Source organism: Urocitellus parryii, chromosome X (assembly GCF_045843805.1).
Source record: "Urocitellus parryii isolate mUroPar1 chromosome X, mUroPar1.hap1, whole genome shotgun sequence".
Classification (NCBI taxonomy): domain Eukaryota; kingdom Metazoa; phylum Chordata; class Mammalia; order Rodentia; family Sciuridae; genus Urocitellus; species Urocitellus parryii.
Window position 1 is genome coordinate 92,049,382 of NC_135547.1, and position 26,525 is coordinate 92,075,906.

General features: G+C 41.4%; 1 protein-coding gene across 1 annotated transcript in view; it reads left to right on the plus strand.

The window, feature by feature from the left end:
• Bmp15 (bone morphogenetic protein 15) overlaps positions 1-26,525 on the plus strand; it is a 166,602-nt gene that overhangs the window by 123,937 nt on the left and 16,140 nt on the right. The window contains 1 exon segment of the mRNA XM_077793655.1: positions 26,164-26,425. Coding sequence (XP_077649781.1) covers positions 26,164-26,425 — 262 coding nt within the window.

Genomic DNA, 26,525 nt, shown 5'->3' on the forward strand with positions numbered 1-26,525 from the left:
GCCTTCTTTGTTCAGAATACTATAAAAAGATTGCTTGTACACAATAAAGGACTTTTTTTCTGTTGCTGCTTAGCTTGCTCTGCTTCTTCTTTCTTTTCCCATGCTGACCTGCAAGTGAATTACTGCAACAATGGTGAAGACTATGTAAATTTAAAGTGTTAGGAAAACTATGCAGAAAATGTGGAATTATATATTAGAGGTGAGAACACAGATGTGCTGGAAAGTCAAATCAGTAATCTGAGTTCATTTGATCCATAAGTAGTAAAGCTGAAGTTCAAGTTCAAGCAATGCAGCGTCAGGATTTGCAGCTGCTCTAGTCTGCTGGGGCTGTCATTATAAAATACCATAGATTAGGGAGAGCATGCTTAAATAGCAGAAACTTATTTTCTCATAGTTCTGGAGGCTCAAAAGTTCAAAATGAGGGTTTGGGCAGGGTTTAGTTTCTGGTAAGACTCTTTTCAAAAATGTTTTCATTGGTGCATTATAACTATACATAATAGTAGAATTCATTGGGACATATTCATACATGCACATTACATAATTTGGTCAATTTTGTTCTCCACAACATCCCCTTACCCTCCTCTCCCCCATCTCCTGATCCCCTTCCCCTCAGGAAGACTCTTTTTTTATATATTTATTTTTTAGTTGTAGTTGGACACAATACCTTTATTTCACTTATTTATTTTTATGTGGTGCTAAAGATCAAATCCAGGGTCTCGCACATGTGAGGTGAGCGCTCTACCACTGAGCCACAACCCCAGCCCTCAGGAAGACTCTTTCTTGTTGGATTGCAGATGGCTACCTTCTTGCTGTGTCCACACATAGTGGGGTGAGTAAGAGATCTGGTGTCTCCTTCTCTTAAAATGACACAAGTTATCAGATTAGGGCTCCACCCTGATCATCTCATTTAACCCTGATCATCTCCTTAAAGGCATCAATACAGAACATGGGGTTTAGGGATTTAATGGGGGGGGGCACAATTCATGGTTTGCCCCTAAGATTCATGTCTTTATAGCATGAACAATGTATTCATTCCATCTCAGCCACAGGAAAACTCTTAACTTATTTAATTATCCACTCTAAATTCTTTTTTTTTAATATTCTTACTTGTAGTTGGATACAATACCTTTATTTTATTTATTTATTTTTATGTGGTACTGAGGATGGAACCTAGCACCTCACATGTGTGAGGCAAGCACTCTACCGCTGAGCCAGAACCCCAGCCCCATCCACTCTAAATTCTAAAGTCCAAAGTCTCATCTAAATATCACTTAAGTCAGAGATGGGTTAGACTTGCGATATGATTGATCCTGAGGAAAAATTCCCCCCTACTGGAAACCTGTCAAGGCAGACAAGATCTGTACTTCCAAAATGTAATGGTGGGACAGCAATATAATAGATATTTTCATTTTAAAAGAAAGAAATAGTAGAGAAGGAAAGGGATAAAGGATCCCAAGTGAATCTTAAATCTAGCAAGGTAAATTTCATTATTTCTTAAAGCTCAAGAATAATCCTCTGGGTGGGAGGTATAGCTCAGTGGTAAAGCACTTCCTTAGCAAACACGAAGCCCTTTGTTAGAAAGAAAGAGGGCTGAGGGAGGAGGTAAGGAAGAAAGGGAGGAAGAGAGAGAAAGAGAAAATCCTCCTCTTTGGATTGATACCACTGGGGTGGTGGGTGCTTCTACCCCCATGGTTCTGGTCAGAGGCTGTCTGAACTGTTAAAACTGAGGCGATGACCCCACCCTTTGAAACCAAGGAGGCACACTTATGATCTCTGTGTTGCCTTTGGGGTCATTCTTCCCTATTCTTGAAGAACAGAGCACATTGATAGCCAAATAGCTCTATGGTCTGGTTCTGTGGTATGTAAAAGGTCTGGCCTTCAGGAACAGGTTCCGTTCTCTTCAGTCTCAGCTGACAGTGTTTCTGCTGGTCTAATACCATCTCTGGTCCTGATGTCTGCTAATCATTGATTAAACCCATGAATTGCACTCATGCTCTCTATATCAAATGGTCATTCAGGCACACACTTAGTGTTTTTCTTCAGAACAAGCTTTCTCATTTCTTGCAATAGGGATAGGTAGAAAATTTTCCAAATCTCCAAGTTATGGTAACATTTTTTTCTTCAATTCATCTGTGTCCTCTTACCTTTCACAATAAAGAATAAGGAGGACCCAAGGTATACCTTCAATACCTTGCTTAGAAACCTTCTCTTCTAATTATCCAATTTCATCATTCACAAGTTGTACCTTATACCAAACATTAGAACACAATTCAACTGCAGTGGTGCACACCTGTAATCCTAGCTACTTGAGAGGCTGAGGCAGGAAAATCGCCAATGTGAGGCCAGCCTCAGCAACTTATTCAGACCCTTTCACAAATAAAAAAAAAGATATCAAAGTCATTATACTGTAATGTATAACTAATTAAAACAAATAAATTTTTTTAAAAAGACTGGGATGTATCTCAGTGATAGAATGCATCTGGGTTCTGGGTTCAATCCCCAGTGCTTCAGAAATAACCAAACAACCTCCCACCATCACAGAATAAACAAACAAAAACAACTAAGCCTAGTTCTTTGTCACTTTATAGGGATTAATTTTCTTCCACTTTCCAATAGCTTATTTCCATCTGGGACGTCACCAGAATCACCTATAATGTCCTTTTTACTAGTATGCACTCTATTACCCAGTTCCAAAGCTGCTTCCCCATTTTTAGGTATTAGTAATAAAAGCAGCACCCTAGTTCTTCGTATGAAAATCTTTAGGATTCTCTAGAAAAATAGAACCACTAGGAGATATATCTGTATCTGTATCTATGGCTATATCTATACCTGTATCTCTATCATGAGTTTGGTTTATATGATTATAGAAGCTAAGAAGTCTCATGCTCTGACATCTACAAACTGGAGACCCAGAGAATCAGTGCAGTTCTGATTCTTTGGTCTGAGTCCAAAGACCTGAGAACCAAGAGAGTCAATTGTGAAAGTTCCAGTCCAAGAAATGGCAGACTTGAGATCCATGAAGAGCAGATGTTTTAGGTTGAATCAAAAGGCAGGAAGGACAGATGTCCCAGCTCAGGAAGCCAGACAGGAGGAGTGCCCTGTAGCTCACAGAAGGTCAGCCTTTTGGTTGTATTCAAGGTCTTCAAATGATTGGATGAGGCCCACCAACATTAGTGAGGGAAAGATGCTTTCCTAAGTCTATTTAACCAACTGTTAACTCACCACAAATCCCCTCACAGACATACCCAGTATGTTTGACCAAATGTATGAGCACTCTGTGGCCCAGTCAAGTGGACACAAATTAACATCAGGATGGGTTTAGCCATGGGGTATTTTCTCATGCCTGCCTTCCTTGACCTTGATTAAATGACCTTTTGTATGACTTTGTTAATGATTTTAGTGTTTACTTTTATTTTCTCAGGCTTCTAAAAATGATTATTGAATTTCCATTGGGAATGCCTTCCTTCAATTCAGTGTACACACCACTGCCACGGAAGACTTTTTCAAGTACAAATAAAATCTGTGCTTTCATGATTAAAATATTTTGATGTTTTCCTACATTCTTGGAAACCTCTAGCAGGGATACTAGACCTTTTATGATCATGTCCCTGTCAACTTCTTTAGCTTCCTGACCCACTTCTGCTATACTCTAGTCATCTCTGAAAACTTGCATCTCCAAATGGAGTGCATGCCATCTCTGTCTCTTATGATTTTTCTCATGTTTATCTCTCTGCTTGGAATATCATCTTATCCTTCTGTACCAGATGATCTCCTGCGTTTATTGGAATCATCTTGTCTGTGAAGTTCTCCATAACTTTCACTCTGGGTTGAGGGGCTGTCACTCTGTGTGACCACAGTTTGTTGAATTTGTATATATCATCACACTTTTCTCCATATTTTTTTTATTATTTTCTTTTTAGTCATCTACCTTCCCTTTCAGACTGAATGCTTCTTGAGAGAAGATTCATATAAACCTAGGGATAGCATCCTATAATTGACTCAATATATGGTTGTTGAAGAAATTAATTGATTTTTGCAATAACAAATCATATAAAGAAGTTATTGTTGGGCATGGTGGCACACACATATAATCCCAGCAACTCAGGAGGCTGAGGGAGGAGGATCACAAGTTCAAAGTCAGCCTCAGCAAAAGTCAGGCACTAAGCAACTCAGTGAGACCCTGTCTCTACATAAAATACAAAATAGGGCTGGAAATGTGGCTCTGTGGTCCAGTGCCTGAGTTCAATCCCTGCTACACCCACGCCCCCAAAAAGAAGGTATTCTCATTATTCAGGGAAAAGTAATGAGAACCACACTTAAAGTGATAACAGTTGGAGAGTTCATAATCCACTTGAATCAAATGTATGAAATATGATATGTCAAGAGCTTTGTAATGTTTTGAACAACTAATAATAAAATTTTTTTAAAAAAGAATCAACAGAAGAGTAAGGAGAGAGAGGAGTCAAGGGTGACTGGGTTCTTGACTGAGAATATGGGCGGGGCAATAATGTAAGGGAGTAAGGGAATGCAGGGTAGGGAACTTACTTGGGGAGATAGACATGTGTGCTTAGTACAGAAGTATAAGTGGCACTAGTAAGTCGAGGTAGGAATGTCCAGCTTGCATTTGGGAACACTAACCAGAGCTTGAGTCTGAGCTAAGGAGACCAAAATTAGAGAAGATGGTTACTGTTGGGAGGATGAGAATGGAAAGAAAGTCTGCAGAGAGACAATTATTGGAGAGAGAATCATAAGGAAAACCTGCACTGAGTGGGCCAGAGAGGAAATGGAGTCTTGACAGGTGAAAAAGCAGCTGTCAGCACCAATCAAAGAGAGTCTGACATGTGCTGGCCCATGGAAGCCCATGGAGGGGTAAGAGTTGTAATGGGGAAGAAATCAGCAACATTATAGAACCAAGGAGGCAGAGATTTCAACCACTTGTATGCCATTGAGACCTGTGAAATAATAGTCTAGGTTGACTGGAAGGAGCAGGAGTTAGTGAACAAGTCATTATGAAGCCAGACATTTGATGGTGAAAGGAAACAAAAGAGAAATATATCTCAAAGACTGGGAATATTGAGAGGAAGCATGTTAGGATGGCTACTTACAGAGTTCCTTACAACTTACCAAGTTGAGCAATTTAAATATCACCCATGGTAAAAATTATTTTCCTGTCCTCCCAGCTCTACTCATACCATAAAATCTTTACCAATCCTATAAACAATCCATGCCATTCAATATAAACGTGTGTTCTTAATATCTAACTTAGGTGCCTAAGGCAACTGGACCAGTCAACAAAAATTCCAACCCCCATGAAGCAATGGTTATAAATTCTAGTTTCAAATCCCACAAGATACATGGTGAACCTCACCCCTTTTTATGAAACGCACCTTTCCAGGGTTCCTTTTTCAGCCAATGACACCCTGTCCATCACTCTCTCAACCTTAACCTTCCTGTCCCTTTCTCCAGAGAGCACCCAGAGCTCCATAGTTCATAAATAGTCGTCTGTACAACACTTTCATTGCATAGTGGAAGTAGGAAGAGGAAGGTAAGGAAAGTGGTTAGATTGGGGAAATTCCCCTTCTCTCTGCACTGAGTGAGTAGTTGGCCTTCCCAACGCCCTCCTTCCAAGAAGTTCTACCTCACCTTGGGCCCAGAGCAAGGGAGTAACTCAAATTGGCTATGGGATGAATTTATGAAACCATGATCCAAAATAAAATTTTCCTTCTCTAAGTGGTTCTTATCACATTTTATGGTCACAGTGACAAAAAGCTAACACTCCTGATTATATGTCACCCTCTAAACTCAGCTTATCCAAAGAGAAGGTATGCAGACAATAGTTCTGTTGTTTCTCATCATTCTTGATATGCATCCCATGTATAAGATCTGAGTACTTACCCAAACTCTTTCTGCTTACCTCAAACCTCAGAATTTCAAAATCCTTGTCCTTCCAGACAGGATTCACCTAGCAGCACCCCACCATTTCTCACAACTTGGGGAAATTAATTAGCATTGATTGATTACAACCTCAGTGTCAGGCATTTAATCCTAACATGGGTGAAGTTGGCACTTTTAACTCCATTTTACAGTCAGGAGAATTAACGTTCAGCAAGGGTCATTTCCAAGGTAATGTAGCTGATAAGCCAGCAAATATGGAATCTGAATGAAATGAGTTCAAGGTCCATATTCCTTCCACTACCCTTCAACAACTTTGATGGGAGCTGATCATTCAAACAAGCCCATAAAGCTATTTATAGTCTATGATTTAGAGATGTGCCTCATATCCAGTTCTCCAATTTCCTGTTTCCATGAAGAATTGATTAAATTGGCCAGTGGAAGTTAGGGATGCTTACTAGATGACAGGGAGCAGTGTATCAGAGGGAAAGTGTAATGGGATTTGGCTTTTCTACTCCCTATCTCCTGTTGTGCTTGGCACAGTGGTGCACACCTGTAATCCCAGCGACTCAGGAGGATGAGGCAGGAGGATCACAAGTTCAAGGCCAGCCTCAGCAACTTTGTGTGACCCTCTCTCAAAATAAAAATGGGCTGGGGATGTAACCCAGTGGTAAAGTGCCCTGAATTCAATCCCCAGTAACATACAAAGCAATCAAAAAAAGCCCTATCTCCTGTTGTAACACAGGCTCTAGTAGGAGAATTGGATTCTTGACCTGGGTACTAGAATTCTGGAAACACCAATCCTAGCCATCCCAGAAAATCCCAGATGATTGAGCGAGTTAGACATCTTTCTTGGTAGGCCTGAACATGGCCAGAGATGGAAGATTCTTTGCTGGTTTACCAGGTTTGTGAAATCTGTGAGGCAGGCCTCTCCCTCCCCCTCCCTAGGAACTGAAAATCCTGGGATTTTCTGAACTTGGCTTTTTTAAATCCACCTACCTATGTTCATGTTAAACTCAAAGGGCTGTTCTGGAAGTAACCTATTTCTGTAAATGGCCTGACTCCTCCTCCTCCTTCTAATTAATTCTCTAACTTGGGCATGTGGGACGGGGAGTACAAGTGATTTTAATTGAATTTTAGCTCAAAATTAGGGTAGTTAAAATTGCCCAAAGCACATTTTAGGTTCCAAATCACCAAGTGCAGGGAAAACCTCTACTTGGTTATATGCTAGATTGGCTTAATTTTGCACTTGTGTGATCACAAGATGAGTTTTGAGCAAACTGGCACTGTTAGCTCTTTCCCATCAACTATCTCCACTTCTAGTTTCTCTGTCTGGACCCCCTCTTTCCTTTGTAGCCCTCATCCCTCCCTCAGGGACTTACAGTAACACCAACCCTTTGTTCAGAAAGTGAAACTCTCATGGGATAAGGTGCAGAGACAGGTTAACAGGCGTGATCATTCAATGAAGGAAGGAACTCAGAGATTCCCTTAAACCTCACCACTTAAATGTTTCCCAGCTTCCCCAGATAAATGTCTCATTCATTACTACGCATATTACCAAAGTGCCAATGAAACAGGCAAACTCATTCTTTCATTAACAAATTTTTGTTGAGCACCTCAGCTGAAGGTATACAGGCAAGACAAACAGCCTAGAAACAGCAGAGGGAATTAAAGGAGAACTTGGCTGGAACAAAGAAGAGTTGGTACTTTTGCTCCAGTGGAGCGTAGGATGCAAATGTGGGTGTGAACATGGATGAGGCCTGTGAGATAGTTATGGGTCACATCAGGAAGGGCTTTGTTTGTCATTTGGGGGCTCTTGGGACTTTATCTTGAAAGTAGTGGAGAACAATTGAAATACATTAAGCAGGACTGTGACATGATCAGATGTGTTTTAGCAAGTCTACTCGAGTAGTCACAGTGTGAACCATGTTGAGCAAAACTAAGGACATCATTAAGATAAGATTTGAATAAAATAAAACAATCATAAGTTCTGCACTCATGCCAAACTTGCCTTCTTTCGATTTCTTTAGGATACTCAGGTCTTTTTATCCCCCACTAGAGTTGTATACTGTTGTATCATCCTGTGGGAGTTTTATTTCCCCAAATCTTTACCTGGTGAACTCCTACTTAGCCTTTATGTCTCAGCTTAAATATCACTTTGTTGGGCCAACCTTTCTGGACTCATCTCAGTAAATTGGGTCTTCCATATCACCTTCTCCCCTGTCAGACTATGTTCCCATGGTGGCCTGTAGTTTTCTTTCACTACACTCATAACTGGTGTGTGGTACTGGGAATGGAAGCAGGCCCTTGCACATACTAAGCTTCACCACAGAGCCAAATGCCCAGACCCTCTTATCATTTTTTAAAAAAATATTAATTAATTCATTTATAGCTTAGCTGAAACATAACAAATAATTTTACATATTATTTGTGAGATTGTTTATATATTTTCTGTCTTCCCTTGACCCTTATTTCCACAAGGATAGGCACACTATTTGTTCTGCACTTGTCTGTGTTCTCAACACACAGAATTGACACAGAGCAGACAGTCAATAAATATTCATTCAGTGAATATATGTAGGAATGAATGAGTACACGCTTTTCTCAAAAGGCATATAGTCCTCTATTAAAGAGAAAGGGCATTTTGCATCTGGGAGCCTTCAGCAGGATGTAATCTGAAAGACTGAAAATTCCCTTTGAGAACTTGGTGGGGTTCTCAACAGCATTCCTAACCATTTTCATCCTCCAGGTTATAGCTGAGTTAGTAGAGTTCCTGGTTCTTTTTTGGTGGGGGGGTTACTAGGGATTGAACCCAGAGGCTCTTCACCAGTAAACCACATCCCTGCCCTTTTTTATATTTTATTTAGAGACAGGGTCTTGCTGAGTTGCTGAGAGCCTCCCTCTGTAAGTTACTGAGGCTGGCTTTGAACTTACAAGTGAAAGCAATGTGATCACTACACTTAAAGAGATTTTTATTGCAGCAGTGAGAAAGAGGAGGAGGGTTAGAGAGAGAGAAAGAAGAAAGAGAGAGCAAGAACCAGAGGGTGAAAGGGAGAGGGAGTGAAAGCGAGAGAGAGAAAGAGAGGGGGGCCTGGCAGGAGAGAGTTCTTATAGCCAAAATCTAATGGGGTCTCTGAGTCTGCAAGCTGCCTTGCTGGCATACAATGATTGGATCATAAGTAGTTGCTAAGGGTGTCATCTTCTGCCTTCAGGCAGATGGGGCAAGGGACCGATGTGAATTTTCCATTGTACCAGATGGGTGGGGGTTCAGCCTTGAGTGAGGCTGAGTGTTCAGACTTGATGCAAACAGGTGATAAAGGACCAGACAGAGGGGGGTGATTACCCGGGTTATCGTGCAGCTAACTTTCATTCAGCCCACCCTGCAGACAACTTAGTTCAGCCTGCCCTGCACCTGACAATGATCCTCCTGATTCAGCCTCTCACTCAGGCTGCTGGGATTCCAGGTATGTGCTACTGTTCCTGGCTGATTTTCTGGTTCTCTTTTGGCCGCCAGACCTCTCACTGAGGTTTCTCTAGCTTTTCTTTAACCTGAGAATGAAGAAACAAACAAACAAACAAAACTATACACAATAAAATTTCATCTTCTGAGAATTCAAAACATTTGAGGTCTACTTCAGGATTGATCTGAAGTTTCAGATTGTCTACAAGTTAGGCAAAGGGTTGGTTTATATGGGATCAATTTAGCCATTCCCAAGCTCCTGTTCTTCTTCACGTTTATGTTTCAATATGACAGGGGGGAGTTGGACTTTCATTATGGCTCAAAAGCAGCATTAAACCTCAAGGTTCAAGACAGAAAAGCGGTGATAAGAAATCTGTGCTTCCAAACCTCATGACCCAGTGGATATGTCCCAGATTCTGTCTTCCAGTAAACACTGCTCTTTCCAGATGTCTTGACATAATAGTAGTGAAAGGAAATCAATCTCCCTCTCCTTCTTTCTTTTTCTCTCTCTCTCTCTCTCTCTCTCTCTCTCTCTCTCTCTCTCTCTCTCTCTCTCTCTCTTAATCTTCTCTCTTTATTTTTTATGTATTTATTTACTTACTTACTTACTTACTTACTTACTTATTTTTTACCAGGATTGAACCCATGGGTGCTTAAACTCTGAGTCACATCCCAAGGCATTTTTAGTTTTTAATTCTGAGACAGGGCCTCACTAAGTTGATGAGGCTAGTTTTGAACTTGCCATCCTCCTCCCTCAGCCTCCCAACCTGCTAGGATCACAAGCTGGCCCCATAGCATCCAACCTATTTTGTGTGTGTGCGCATGAGTATGTGTTTGTGTGTGTGCGTCTGTGTGTGTGTGTGGTCCTGGAAACTAATCCCATGGCTTTGTGCATACTAGGAAAGTGCTCTGTCACTGAGCTGCATCCCTGGAACACTTCTATGGACAGTAAAAAACAACAACAACAACAATCTGCCCACTTATTCCAGGCACCAGAAGTCAAAAGTGAGAAAGAGGCATTCCTAGTCTTATCTGACTCAGTAGGATATTGTCAAGGATTTGTTTAGAGAGAGAAAGTGAGTATTCTTTTTTTTCAAAGTTTCATATACCACGCACTATTGGTCTCAAGGGTTTGGCTTAGGTCCAAGTTCTAGGTATTTTCCTTTTTTTTCTTTTTTTTTTATTGTTGGTCGTTCAAAACATTACATAGTTCTTAATACATCATATTTCACAGTTTGATTCAAGTGGGTTATGAACTCCCAATTTTACCCCATATACAGATTGCTGTATCACATCAGTTACCCTTCCATTGATTGACATATTGCCTTTCTAGTGTCTGATGTATTCTGCTGTCTGTCCTATTCTCTACTATCCCCCCTCCCCTCCCCTCCCCTCCCCTTTTCTCTCTCTACCCCTTCTACTGTAAATCATTTCTTCCATTTGTATTGTCTTGTCTTACCCCTCTTTTCCTCTTATATGTCATTTTGTATAACCCTGAGGATCGCCTTCCATTTCCATGCGATTTCCCTTCTCACTCCCTTTCCCTCCCACCTCTCAACCCTGTTAATGTAAATCTTCTTCTCAAGCTCTTCGTCCCTACCCTGTCCTTGTTTCCTCCCCTTATATCAAAGGAGTCATTTGGTATTTGTTTTTTAAAGATTGACTAGCTTCACTTAGCATAATCTGCTCTAATGCCATCCATTTCCCTCCAAATTCTATGATTTTGTCATTTTTTAATGCAGAGTAATACTCCATTGTGTATAAATGCCACATTTTTTTTATCCATTCATCTATTGAAGGGCATCTAGGCTGATTCCACAATCTTGCTATCGTGAATTGTGCTGCTATGAACATCGATGTAGCAGTGTCCCTGTAGCATGCTCTTTTTAGGTCTTTTGGGAATAGACCGAGAAGGGGAATAGCTGGGTCAAATGGTGGTTCCATTCCCAGCTTTCCAAGAAATCTTCATACTGCTTTCCAAATTGGCTGCACCAATTTGCAGTCCCACCAGCAATGAACAAGAGTGCCCTTTTCCCCGCATCCTCTCCAGCACTTATTGTTGTTTGACTTCCTAATGGCTGCCAATCTTACTGGAGTGAGATGGTATCTTAGGGTAGTTTTGATTTGCATTTCTCTGACTGCTAGCGATGGTGAGCATTTTTTCATGTACTTATTGATTGATTGTATGTCCTCCTCTGAGAAGTGTCTGTTCAGGTCCTTGGCCCATTTATTGATTGGGTTATTTGTTATCTTATTGTCTAATTTTTTGAGTTCTTTGTATATTCTGGTTATTAGGGCTCTATCTGAAGTGTGTGGAGTAAACATTTGTTCCCAGGATGTAGGCTCCCTGTTTATCTCTCTTATTGTTTCTTTTGCTGAGAAAAAACTTTTTAGTTTGAGTAAGTCCCATTTGTTGATTCTAGTTGTTAACTCTTGTGCTATGGGTGTCCTATTGAGGAATTTGGAGCCCAATCCCACAGTATGTAGATCATAACCAACTTTTTCTTCTATCAGATGCCGTGTCTCTGCTTTAATATCAAGCTCCTTGATCCATTTTGAGTTAACTTTTGTGCATGGCGAGAGATAGGGATTCAGATTCATTTTGATGCAAATGGATTTCCAGTTTTCCCAGCACCATTTGTTGAAGATGCTATCCTTCCTCCATTGCATGCTTTTAGCCCCTTTATCAAATATAAGATAGTTGTAGTTTTGTGGATTGGTTACTGTGTCCTCTATTCTGTACCATTGGTCCACCCACCTGTTTTGGTACCAGTACCATGCTGTTTTTGTTACTATTGCTCTGTAGTATAGTTTGAAGTCTGGTATCGCTATACCGCCTGATTCACACTTCCTGCTTAGCATTGTTTTTGCTATTCTGGGTCTTTTATTATTCCATATGAATTTCATGATTCTCTTATCTGTTTCTACAAGAAATGCTGCTGGGATTTTGATTGGCATTGCATTGAACTTATAGAGAACTTTTGGTAATATCGCCATTTTGATGATGTTAGTTCTGCCTATCCATGAGCAGGGTATATTTTTCCATCTTCTAAGGTCTTCTTCTATATCTTTCTTTAGGGTTCTGTAATTTTCATTGTATAAATCTTTCACCTCTTTTGTTAGGTTGATTCCCAAGTATTTTATTTTTTGGGGGGATATTGTGAATGGAGTAGTTGTCCTCATTTCCGTTTCAGAGGATTTGTCGCTGATATACAGGAATGCCTTTGATTTATGCGTGTTGATCTTATATCCTGCCACTTTGCTGAATTCATTTATTAGCTCTAATAGCTTCTTTGTAGACCCTTTTGGGTCTGCTAGGTATAGAATCATATCATCTGCAAACAGTGATAATTTAAGTTCTTCTTTTCCTATTTTTATGCCTTTAATTTCTTTCGTCTGTCTAATTGCTCTGGCCAGTGTTTCGAGGACTATGTTGAACAGAAGTGGTGACAGAGGGCATCCCTGTCTTGTACCAGATCTTAGTGGGAATGCCTTCAATTTTTCTCCATTCAGAATGATGCTGGCCTGTGGCTTATCATAGATTGCTTTTACAATGTTGAGGAATGATCCAGTTATCCCTAATTTTTCTAGAGTTTTGAACATAAAGGGATGCTGTATTTGTCGAATGCTTTTTCCGCATCTATAGAGATGATCATATGGTTCTTATTTTTAAGTCTATTGATGTGGTGAATAACATTTATTGATTTCCGTATATTGAACCAGCCTTGCATCCCAGGGATGAATCCTACTTGATCATGGTGTATAATTTTTTTGATATGTTTTTGTATCCGATTCGCCAGAATTTTATTGAGGATTTTTGCATCAAGGTTCATTAGAGATATTGGTCTGTAGTTTTCTTTCTTTGAAGTGTCTTTGTCTGGTTTCGGAATCAGGGTGATGTTGGCCTCATAGAATGAATTTGGAAGTTCTCCCTCTTTTTCTATTTCCTGAAGTAGCTTGAAAAGTATTGGTGTTAGTTCCTCTTTAAAGGTTTTGTAAAACTCTGCTGTATACCCATCCGGTCCTGGGCTTTTCTTAGTTGGTAGTCTTTTGATGGTTTCTTCTATTTCCTCTATTGTTATTGGTCTGTTTAGGTTGTCTATATCCTCCTGACTCAATCTGGGCAGATCATAAGACTTAAGGAATTTATCTATGCCTTCACTATCTTCTATTTTATTGGAGTATAAGGATTCAAAATAATTTCTGATTATCATCTGTATTTCTGAAGTGTCTGTTGTGATCTTGCCTTTTTGATCCCGTATGCTAGTAATTTGGGTTCTCTCTCTTCTTCTCTTCGTTAGCATGGCTAAGGGTCTGTCAATTTTATTTATTTTTTCAAAGAACCAACTTTTAGTTTTGTCGATTTTTTCAATTGTTTCTTTTGTTTCAATTTCATTAATTTCAGCTCTGATTTTAATTATTTCTTGCCTTCTACTTCTTTTGCTGTTGTTTTGCTCTTCTTTTTCTAGGATTTTGAGATGAAGTATGAGATCATTTATTTGTTGGTTTTTTCTTTTATTGAGGAATGAACTCCAAGCAATGAATTTTCCTCTTAGAACTGCTTTCAATGTGTCCCATAGATTCCGATATGTTGTGTCTGTGATTTCATTTAACTCTAGGAAGTTTTTAATTTCCTCCTTGATTTCTTCTAAAACCCATTGATCATTTAGCAACCTATTGTTCATTCTGCAGGTGATGCTTGATTTTTCCTTCCTTCTTTTATCATTGATTTTCAGTTTCATTCCATTATGATCAGATAAGATGCATGGTATTATCTCTACCCCTTTATATTGTCTAAGAGTTGCCCTGTGACATAATATATGGTCTATTTTTGAGAAGGTTCCATGTGCTGCTGAGAAAAAAGTGTAACTACTTGATGTTGGGTGGTATAGTCTATATATGTCAATTAAGTCTAGGTTATTAATTGTGTTATTGAGTTCTATAGTTTCCTTATTTAACTTTTGTTTGGAAGATCTGTCCAGTGGTGAGAGAGGTGTGTTGAAGTCTCCCATGATTATTGTATGGCGGTCTATTAGACTCTTGAACTTGAGAAGAGTTTGCTTGATGAACATAGCAGCACCGTTGTTTGGGGCATATATATTTATGATTGTTATGTCTTGTTGGTGTATGGTTCCCTTGAGCAGTATGAAGTGTCCTTCTTTATCCCTTTTGATTAACTTTGGCTTGAAATCTATTTTATTAGATATGAGTATGGACACTCCTGCTTGTTTCTGCAGTCCATATGAGTGGTATGATTTTTCCCAACCTTTCACCTTCAGTCTATGAATATCTTTTCCTATCAGATGCGTCTCCTATAGGCAGTATATTGTTGGGTCTTGTTTTGTGATCCATTCTACTAGCCTGTGTCTCTTAATTGGTGAGTTTAAGCCATTAACATTTAGGGTTATTATTGAGATATGGTTTGTTCTTCTAGCCATATTTGTTTATTGATGTTACTAAACCTGATTTGTTATCCTCTTTGACTACTTTCCCCCCTTTACTGTCCTACCTCCCATTGTTGGTTTTCAATGTTATTTTCCATTTCCTCTTCCTGTAATGTTTTGCCAAGGATTTTTTGAAGAGATGGTTTTCTAGCTGCGAATTCTTTTAACTTTTGTTTATCGTGGAAGGTTTTAATTTCATCTTCTATCCTGAAGCTTAATTTCGCCGGATACACGATTCTTGGTTGGAACCCATTTTCTTTCAGTGTTTGAAATATGTTATTCCAGGATCTTCTAGCTTTCAGAGTCTGTGTTGAGAGATCAGCTGTTATCCTGATTGGTTTACCCCTAAATGTAATCTGCTTTCTTTCTCTTGCAGCTTTTAAAATTTTCTCCTTATTCTGTATGTTGGACATCTTCATTATAATGTGTCTAGGTGTGGATCTCTTATGATTTTGCACATTCGGCATCCTGTAGGCTTCTAGGATTTGGGATTCTGTCTCATTCTTCAAGTCTGGGAAGTTTTCTCGTATTATTTCACTGAATAGACTATTTATTCCTTTGGTGTGGAGCTCTGTGCCTTCCTGTATCCCAATGACTCTTAAATTTGGTCTTTTGATATTGTCCCATAATTCTTGGATGTTCTGCTCATGGTTTCTTAGCAGACTTGCTGAGCTGTCTATGTTCTTTTCCAGTTGAAATACTTTGTCTTCATTGTCTGATGTTCTCTCTTCTAAGTGATCTACTCTGCTGGTAGTATTCTCAATTGAGTTTTTAAGTTGGTTTATTGTTTCCTGCATTTCTAGGATTTCTATTTGTTTGTTTTTTATTACCTCTATCTCCCTGTGAAATTGATCTTTTACTTCCTGGATTTGTTTGTCAATGTGATCTTTCATTGTCTGATTTTGCTGTCTCATGTCTTCCTTGAGACTCCAGATCATCTGAAGCATATATATCCTGAACTCTTTATCTGACATTCCATCTGTTGCAGCTATTACCTCTTCTAAAGTTGAGTTGACCTGCATTGCTTGTGATCCTTTCTTTCTTTGTCTTTTCATACTGCTCGCGTTTCTTTCTGCTTGGTGCAACTGTTGTGTTTTTGAAATTTACCCCCTATTTATTTATGTTGGTCTTGTATAGTTGGGAAGCCTCCCTTGCAGGGCAGATATTGGCTGTGCTCCTCCTCTAATTAGGGTGGTCTGTCTACCATGCTGATCGGTCACAGGTCTGCCCCCCCTGCGGGCACGGGTGGCAGCTCTGCTCTGCCCCCACTCTAATTGTGGTAACGTAACTACCATGCCCTGGGGTCGTTGGTCCTGATCTGGATGTGGGTGGCGGCTCTGCTGGGTCCCCACTCCAATTGGTGTGACGTGTCTACCACGCTGGCAGGCCTCTAGGCCGGTGGGTCGCAGTTCTGCACAGCCCCCACTCCCAATGTGGGTACCTGACTACCTCTCCAACGGGTCGCTGGGCCCCCTCCGGACCCGGGCGGCAACCCTGCTCCTCCCCCACTCCAACCAGTGTGACGCGACTGCCTCGGTGTTACGTGTCCACCACGCTGGCAAGCTACCTGGCCTGTCTTGCCAGTGGGCCGCAGGTCTGCCTGCCCTGCTTGCTCAGATGGCAGCTCTGCACAGCCCCTACTCCAAATGAGGTTACTTGGCTACCGCGCCTCGGGGTCGCTGGTCCTATTCTAGGCGTGGGCGGCTACTCTCTTCAGCCCCAGCTGCCTTTGGTGTGTCATGACACCACGCCGGCGGGTCACTTGGCCTGCTCTGGGCGCAGGTGGAAGCTCCACTCTGCCCCACAGCACCCAGCAGGAGCCTGACTGAGAAGCAGTCACCGCTGATTCCCTAGCCTTGGGCCGAAGCAGCTTCGGTAGCCAGAACCCCGCCACTCGGATCCCGATACACTCTCCGCTGGGAGCTGGCTCCTGCGAGCGACCCCCACGGGTTCCCCAGCCCCAGGCCAAAACTGTTCCGGGAGTCAGAACCCAGTCGCCCCAAGCTCAGCGCACGCTCCACTTGGAGCTGGCCTCCACCGGCAGTCTCCGCAGTTTCCTCAGACCTGGGCCAGGTTAGCCCCAGGAACCAGAATCCAGCTGCTCAGTGCCCGGCCCACGCCTTGCCAGGCACGAGCCTCTAGGAGTATTCTCCACAAGATCCCCAGTCCCGAGCCTGAGCAAGAAATCTGTCTGCTAGACGCAGGCAAATACCAGCCTGAAATCACCTGTTCCGTAGCTGAATGAGCTGAGATCAGTAGAACATGGGGATGATTACATCATCTCTCCGAAATGGCGGCTGCTGTCCTCCTCTGTGGTCCGACCGGTGTCTGGAACCAAACTGGACCGCTTCTCTCCTCTGTCTCAAAGCTGGAACTCAGCACTAAGCGCTGCAAATGTCCTAGCGCCAAACCGCTAGAGGCAGTTCACAGACTCAGGCCTGTGGGGCCCAGTCCGGCCACCTCCGCGGCCGGCGGGATTGTGTCCCTGATCCGCGTTGTTCCGAACTGGCTGGGGGTGGGGTGGGGTGGTGGGAGTGTGGATCGTAGCACTGAACCGCCAGAGGCAGTTCACAGACTCAGGCCTGCGGGGCCCAGTCCGGCCGCCGCCGCGGCCGGCGGGATTGTGTCCCTGATCCGCGTTGCCGAGATTCACTCGCCTGGGACAAACTGACCCCTCACACAGACTTACTAGTTATCGGCAGGTCTCCTTTCGGTGGAATATTGTTAGAAGTTCCTCAGCAGGTCCCATGCAAGTGTATTTATGTGTCTCTCTGATCCCGTTACTGCGGAGGTATAGAAAATGCTGCCTGCTCGCCGGCCGCCATGTTGGATCCCCCGGTATTTTCCTTTTTAACATCAAACTGGACACTGGCTTTGAGAGGAACACAGGGCCTACAGACCTACAGAGCAAAACAGCTGCTGAGTCCTTAAAGAAGCCTTTTTGTGTGTGTGGTATGCAGTGCTGGGAATGGGACCTAGAGCCTTCCACACACTAAACAAGTGCTCTACTACTGACCTATATCCCCCGGACCTTCTTTTACTTCCTAATTTTTAAATTATCTTTAAGTTTTAAAAATATTTCTTAATTTTAAATTATTTTTACATTTTTAAAAAGATTTATTTGTTTCTAGTTTTCATTGACACATAATAATTGTACATATGTATGGGTTGCAGGGTGATAATTAGATACATGTGTAAAGATCAAATCAGGGTAATTAGCATTTCTATCTCCTTAAACATTAATCATGCTTTTGTGTTAGGAAGCTTTGAACTCTTCTAGTTTTTTTTGGTTTTAGTTGTCAATGGACTTTTTTTTTGTTTTGTTTATTCATATGCAGTGCTGAGAATCAAACCCAGTGCCTCACACATGCTAGGCAAGCACTCTACCACTGAGCCACAACCCCAGCCCTCTTCTAGTATTTTTGTAATATACTTGCAACCTCTTTCTCCTCTGTCCCAAGTATCCACAATATCTTCCCTGTACTGAGTTGAGTTCCTCTGGACCAGGTTCTGTTAATATTCAGCCTTGCCCATTGCCTGGGAAGCTGACACATACTAGAACATGGAGTGGAAATGACGCATCCAAACTCTAGGACTTAGGGGAAAAGTCTAGCTTCCCTATATCTAGGGCAGGAAGTCAGTTGTCCGGTCATTTCCTTTAGTATAAAAATTGAAAACGACATAAATGGCTACTAGGACCAGAGAGTGAGAGTTGGGAATATGGTTAATTGTTTACTAATGATTTGATTATCCAGAGATGACCCAAAACTCCAATGGCTACACAAGCTAATGCTGTTCACGAGAAGGTCAAAAGGCTCTTCAGAGAGTATCATGCTTAGCTCTTGTTTGCTTACTTGGCTAAATGTAGGCAAGCTCTTTTGGTTGCCCTGGGAGTGGTTATGGTTTCTAAGCAATGATGAGAATTAAAATTTCACACTCTCATGCTAAAGTTTACAAGGTTCTATTTCCAGATCACAGTTTTGAGAGATCCTCCAGCCCAAGAATCCCAGGAATGCTATTGGAAACTTTTGTAGGGATGGTTTGGATTAAAATTTCTCTATTCTTACATGGAAAACTAAATCCTAGAGACCCCAGATGGAAAGCCAAGCCTAAAGCATATTGTGAAAGACAAGCAAAGACTCCCCCAAGGTATGAGAAAAACCCTGGATGTAGAGTTAGGAGACCAGAGTGCACATGGACAGACAGTCCATTATAGTTGTTTGACTCAGTTTAAATCAATTAACTAATTTTAACTCCAGTTCCCATTTCTGCAAAACAGCAATACCAATAACTACTAGTTGTAATTAATCAAGTAACATGTGCAAAGGATCCAGTATTCAGTAGCTGATAGGAATGAGTTGTTGTATCTGAATGTGCTCCTTAAAACTGCTGCCCAACTCTTATTTAAGAGTCCTGGAGAGCCTTTCAAGGTCTCTTCAATCCATCTTTAAATTTTTTTGGACAGAGACCTGAGGATGTAGCTCAGGGGTAGAACATTTGCCCAGCATGTACCAGGCCCTCAGTTCAACCCCCAACAAAAAATAAATAAATAAATGAACCAGCAATTCAGGGCAATATTTTGAATTTTCTGAATGGAACCATTAATGGCATATCATCTTTTCTCCACCTATCAAAAGCCTACTCATAATTGAGAACCCAATCCAAGTGTCAACTTTATTGCAAATCTTCTGCAAATGTTCTTTAGATCTAATGTGAGGACTTAGGGAAGGCTTCATGCAGAAAGTGATGCTTGAGCTGAGATATAAAAGCTGAGTGGAAATACTCTGTGGGAAAGGAGGGGAGAGTGTATTGGGGGTAGAAGAGACAGTATACAATAAATTTCATGACATTAAATTATACAGAGATATCTACATTACCTTGCAATAGGTAGTTTTGTAATTCAGGCTACTTGGACGGTTAAGGCAGGAGAATTGCAAGTTCAAAGCCAGCCTGTGCAAACTTAGGCCCTATCTCAAAAAAAAAAAAAAATTAAGGGTTCAGGATATAGCGATTACCCATGGGTTCAACCCCTAGTACAAAAACCAAAACCAAAACAAACTAACCAAAAAAAAAAAACACCCCCCCAAAAGCAAACAGGAAATGTAGTTTATTAGGAAAACCAGAAGGCCAGTATGATTAGGGCAGAGAAGGACAAAAACTTGACAAATAGGGCAGTAGCAAATGGTGTACTGTCGTGCAGTAGGTACAGTACACAAAGATCCTCATGAAGGGGGCCAGCCTGTGTCTGCCTGCTAAACCACATACACATGGAGCTGTGTCCACCCAGAAGTGGCACTTTTTCTAATTTGTCCACCTTGCTTGAATTTTCAGAAAGAGACCAAAGGCTAACAGCATCCTTTACAAGGCCACGCATGTTCCATCTCCCACTTACCATACTGTCCTCATCTGGAACCTTCTCCCATTCTCTTCTTTGTGCTCCAGCCACACAGGCCTTCTGCATCTTCAGGACCTTTGTCCATTTTTACTTGTTATATTGGGTTTCACTATCATGAACCCAGCTCAATGTTTGGCATACCCCTGAGGCTTGAGGAGTGTGCTGTAGTGTCCATTCAATGAGGTAAGGCTGATTTGACTTCCTTTTAAGTCAAATTGGGTTAGGCAATTGGGTTAGGCCTGCCCTGGTCTTCAGCTAGGGAGGCTGGCACAATGCCCATTTTCAAGTGCTGGGAGCAGTGAACCTTGATACCTATGCATGGCAGAGAGGGGACACTTTCTCTCTCTGGGGCCTCTAGAATCTATACGATTGACAAGGTTACAGGACTTTTTCATATAGGCAATATTGATAGTGTTCTAAAACAGAGTTGAAAGCAGAGAGGAATGCGATTATTTCAGATCTTCCTCTACCTCAACATCCAGGAGAGCTTTCTCTGAGGCTGTATCACAGCTCCAGCAAGAGTTAGCCCATCAAAGGGGAATAATAGAAATCCACTGGCTTAGACAAAGGGAAACGAGGGAAGGGAATAGGAAAGACTGTAGAATTCATCAGTCATAACTTTTCTAACTTTGTATTTTTATACATGGCCAGAGCAAGTCCACATCATGTACAACCAAAAAAGTGGGATCCTAAAGAGAATAAGTTATACTAAAAGAAGAAGTTATACTCTCTGTGTGTGTATTAATATGCATACATATATACTGATATATATTCTATGCATTCATATTCATACATACATAGAATATATATATACACACACATATACACTCTACTGTCATGAAAAACTAAAAAGAACAACAACAGAAAAGCCCATCAGCCTGAATTTTTGCAAAAAAATGTTAAATTCTATTGCAACCACTTGTTTCATAGATATTTGTTGAACACCTAAAAAATAAATAAGATAGGAATGATATTGGATTCTGTAAAGCCTATGCTTCAGCACCACATTTAGAAATCTTCCTGGTGCCATCTTATGGGGGAACTGTGCCTTTTAAATGGGCTAAATTCTCATTGTCAGCTTCTATAGCAGCCTCCACAGTCCAAGGAGAGGGACTCTGAGGTCAGCTTTCCATGGGTCCAAATTTCAGTGTAGTCCACCATTCACGAGCTGTGTAACCTTGGGCCAGATACCTTTTCTGATTTTCAACTTTCTCACCTGTAAATTAAAATAACAACACTTACAGATTTGATATGAAGATTGAGAGATAACATATGACATAGCCCAATCAGTGCCAAGTCAATAAATATTTTCATAAAATATACCCTACTATCTTAGTCACTTTTGTTGCTGCTGTGAACAAAAGACCTGGCAAGAACAATGTTAGGAGGAAATGTGTTTTTGTGGGCTCACAGTTTCAGAGTTCTCACTCCGTTCTTCAGGACCCAAGGTAAGGCAGGGCATCATGGTGGAAGAGTGGGACATTGCACCAGAAGGGAGAGGGAGGGGAAGAGAAGGGAAAGAGCCCCCTCACCAAGGACAAAATATAAACCCCAATGACCCATCTCTTCCAGCCACACCCAATTTGTCTATAGGTGCCACACCTATCAGAGGATTGATGCACTGATTAGGTTAAGACTCTCATAACCCAATCACTTCACCTCTCAACTTTCTTGCTCTGGTTCACACATGAGCTTTTGGAGGACATCTCACATCTAAACCGTAACACCTATTCTTTTGTTTTATGGAAAAGGAATTTTGAAATATAAAACATGAGGGCTGGGGCTCAGGCTCAGAGGTAGTGCACTTGCCTGGCATGTGTGAGGCACTGGGTTTGATTCTCAGCACCACATATAAATAAATAAAATAAAGCTCTATCAACAACTAAAAATAACATTTAAAAAAAGAAAGAAAAATAAAACATGACTAAGAAATAGGCCCATTTTTCAGGAACTGAGAATAGTAATCAGAGGAAATGTCATGGTTATGGAAAATGTTTCCTATCTATTTTATCCCTATTCAGGTTTGCTATCTTCTTTAGATAGAAACTATTTTTATCTTGGTGTTCCCCAGTTGACCCCAGTTCCTAGCATAATGCCTGGGAGTGCTGCAGACACAGGAAAATTGTCTTATTAAATTGCATACATCCAGGGTTGGGCAGAGTACCTAGAACTCAGCATTCTTATTACATGCATGAACTCATTTCATCCTCACAACAGCCCTCTTACTTGGTGCTATTATCATCCTTGATATTAGATGAAGAGGCTGAGGCACAGAGAATCGCCAAGCTAGTTAAATGGTAGAGTGAGTATCTGAACCCAGGCTGTCTGGATCAGGGCCTGCATTCTGAACACCTGTTGAATGAATACAGTTGCAAGAAAACATAAATTATAATCATATAAAAGAAGGATTCCATTATGTACTTGTACTTAATATGATAGCCACCATCTCCAAAATTAAATACAATTCTGTTTTTTGGGAAATTCAATACATAATCTCAGTTTGTCCAGTATGTTGGGTTTGAAAAGGGGAAAGGACAAATTAACCCACACTGTGCATTACGGGTTCTTGCTGCTCTGAGCATCTTGTGGTGACTCACCCATTTTGTTGTGCCAGGAACCCCTTTTGTTGTACCAATAACCACCTCCTAAATTGCTATTTTTTTCTAAACCATGGAGGGCTGGTAAATACCCCTTAGTAGATCCCATCCTACCCACCTACAACTCACACCTGCACTTCCACCCTCAACCCCAACAACAAGGTCATAAGGACACTTGGTGCCCTCTTCTGGGGGGTGGGCATAGTAGCATACTTTGGGAAGACCAGGGAGCCATTTCCAGGAAATAATCATGTCAGATCCTATCAATTCTGGTGATAAGAATGGGGTTTGGATGGGGGTCTTTTCTGAAAATAAGAAAGTGGACCTATTTATCCAAGAGAGTTTCCTGAAGGCTTGATGTGTGAAGAGATGGAATAAAGTTTCTGGTGAACTTTAGAAGGGGGCTGAGCAGATATTTCCTTCACGCAGTTACATTTAACATAAAATTTAGAATTGCAGGTTATTAATGACAAGAATTTGCCCTTTGTTATGGTTCATTCCTGAAATGTCCTCTAAAAGCTCATGTGTTGAAGGCGTGGTCACCAGTGCAGCAATGTGCAGAGGTGGAGCTCTTGGAAGTGCTTGGATCATGAGAGCTCTGATCCTATCAGTGGATTACTCTATTGATAGCTGAATGGTCTACTGTGAGGGGGTAGAATCTGCATGCAGGTGGGCATAGTTAGAAAAGGAGGTCACTGGGGACATGCCCCTGGGGACTATAGCTTGTCTCTTTCCCCTTCCTCCCTCTGTCTTTCCTGAACAGCCTTCCTCTGCCATTCCCTTCTGCCTAGATGTTTTCTCTCACCTTAGGCCCACAGCAATGGAATTGACTGAAATTTCTGAAACTATGAGTCAAAATAAATCTCTTCTTTAAGTTGTTTTTGACAGGTATTTTGGTTACAGTGATGAAAAGCTAACACCACTCATTGAAGATTATCTAGATGCAGACACATTATACATTATTTCATTTGGATATCATCATAATTCTGGAAGGTAAGGAGTATCCCCAATTTACAGTTAAGAAAATGGAGATATAAAAAGGTTAAGCAACAGTCTCAAAATGGTAGAACCAGGAATGAAAACCCAAATCAACAGTCCCAAAATGGTAATGAGGCTGGGGCCAAAGAACAGTCAGTGTAGATAACAAATGATTGGGTCAGGAAGATGGGGCTGATTCAAAGGAAATAAAATGCTAATACTTCCAGAGCACTTCCCCCTCCTCCAATCTGTAGCCAAAGTTACCTGCCTCCAGGGAATTGTTCCTCCCAGCAAGGGGTTGTTAATGAGTAGCCCCTGGGTGGTCCCTTCCTGCCTGTACCCCTTGGTGGCTTCCTTTGGACCTTGGATCACTCCACCTTTGGGGTCCCATGGCAGGATGCAGAGGAGAATGAGAATAAAGGAAATCTAAAATCTATAAAAGGGCCAGGACACCTCCATTCCCTCAGGCACCAATTTGGACCTTCTCCTCTGCAGAGGATGTTCTATCCTTTAAATAAAACTTTTTACTCATGGCTCAGCATTTCTCAGGTGCTCAATCTTCCACACCAGGGAATGGGATCCAGATGTGATTTTCAACACCGGTATCATCTCTGGTCTCAGTAGAACCAGGAATTAAACCCCAAATCCTGCTCTTTTCTGTGTGATATGTTTTATCTTTGTACTTGCTTTGATCCTGTTTTAGATGCCTGCTACTTAAAGACATGGCTACTTAAAGGGAAATATTCCTGACAGATGCAACCCCTATTCAAAAAACACTGAAATGGACAAAAACCATGCTCCAAACCCTATAGACCGACCCCTCATTAGTTGTTCTGACAACCTATTCTTTTATCATTTATGTTGAATAGAAAGTAGGGTGCTTAAGTGGGTAAAAGGCAGAGGTCAAATGACAAAGGAATGTCAGAGAGTCAGAGAAGGGGTTCAGAGGGAAAGGGGGAATGGTGTGGATACTGAGGACAGAAGAGCCTCTTGGCTGCCCCTCCACAGCTCACAAGGCTGGAACTGTCGCATCAGGCTGAGGCTTAGCTTTGTGGGGTGTGCAGCTTGGATCAAATGTAATCATAACTAACCTACATCTAGTACCTACGTTATGCCAAGCACTCTTTTGAGTGCTGTATATGAATTAACTTAGTTGATCCCCACATAATCTCATTTTACCTGTTAGAAAATTGAAGCAGAGTTAGGCTATGATTTCTACTTTACTGATGAAGAAACTGGAGCACAAAAAAATTGAGTGAATTGCCCAAGGTCAAGCTAACAAATGGTGGAGCTGGAATTTAAACTTAGGATTCTAGTTCCAGAGCTATATTCTCACACATCATGATATATTGTCTCTCCTAATATGTTATCAGTATTTTTTCAGGAAACATTTACTTTAGGTATATATGTGTGTGCACGTGCTTCTGTTTGTTCTGAGATACAATGGAAAATGTATTAATTTTGGTGAGTCACTGACAAAAATATCTAAAAACTGTTACTCTACAAATAGCTTTACTGAATTGAACACCTTCAACTTTACCAGAGACAATGCAAAAATTGTCCTTTAACACAATTGTTCCAAATTACATTCCTGCCAGCAGTATAAGATAATTACAGATGTTCTCTCTCACTTTAAATTTAATACAGTCAGACTTTTATTGTACTGCCAATCCAGTAGATGTGGAATCATATCGTATGATTTTCAATTGCATTTTTCTGATTTTTATTATATATTTATACAATTTTCGCTATTCAGGGTTTGCCCACTGTAAATCATCTGATCTTATTCCTTACTTGTGTGTGTGTGTGTGTATGTATGTGTATATGTATATATGTAATTTTATATAATAACAATGTGTACAGTACAATCTTCACAACAACTCTCTGAAGAAGCCAGCTATATAGGTGAAGAAGGCTGAGAGAAACCTTGCTGCAAGTCACCCAGCTAATGGTTTGTTGAGCTAGTGTTTGAGTCCAGATCTAGAGGCACCCTAAGCCCCTGGCTATTGTTTTACAGTATATGTCAGGGCTTAAGATCAATTTAGAAAAAAGTGAAAGGAAAAAATAGTTTCCAACATGTAACCATAAGTCATGTGTCCAATTAGGCTTTACACAATTAGCATACAGTATTTCCTTATGTCCTCACAACCATCTGTGAGGTAAAATGCATTCTCTCCATTTTATAGGTAAGGAGACTCACTCCCCAAAGAAGAATTGCCTTAGAAAGGTTGACTTTCTGCCAATTAGAGGCAGGCTTACAGCCAAGCTCAGATCTATGGAATTACAGACTCTGCTGCAGGATCCAAGATGGTGGGACAGAGCGGGCAGCATTCTGTGACTCGGGACTCAAGAAGTGAGAATACTGCTTCTCTGCAAGGGATACTCCTGCTCCTGCAGTCACCATGCCTGCCCAGGGCCCCAGGCCTCAGCTCAGAGTAGGTCTCCCAACCTCTCGCCCACGCAGGACTACCGGGTGCCCAAGCGGGGACCATTGGTGGCAGCACTCCCACAGAACTTTCAGCTACCACCTGAGCAGAAATCAAGGATGCTGCTCCCACACAGGACACTCAGCAGCTTCTCACACACAGGAACTCTAGCTGCCATTCCCATGTGGACCCCCATCTACCAACGTGGGGCTCCCCGGTTCACCGCCATCTTGGTACTCTACAGCAGCACAGATAGGCCCCTTATGCACAGTCACCTGCCTGCACCTGAGAATGTCACACAGGCTCTGAAGTCAGCCAGCAGCCACACACTGC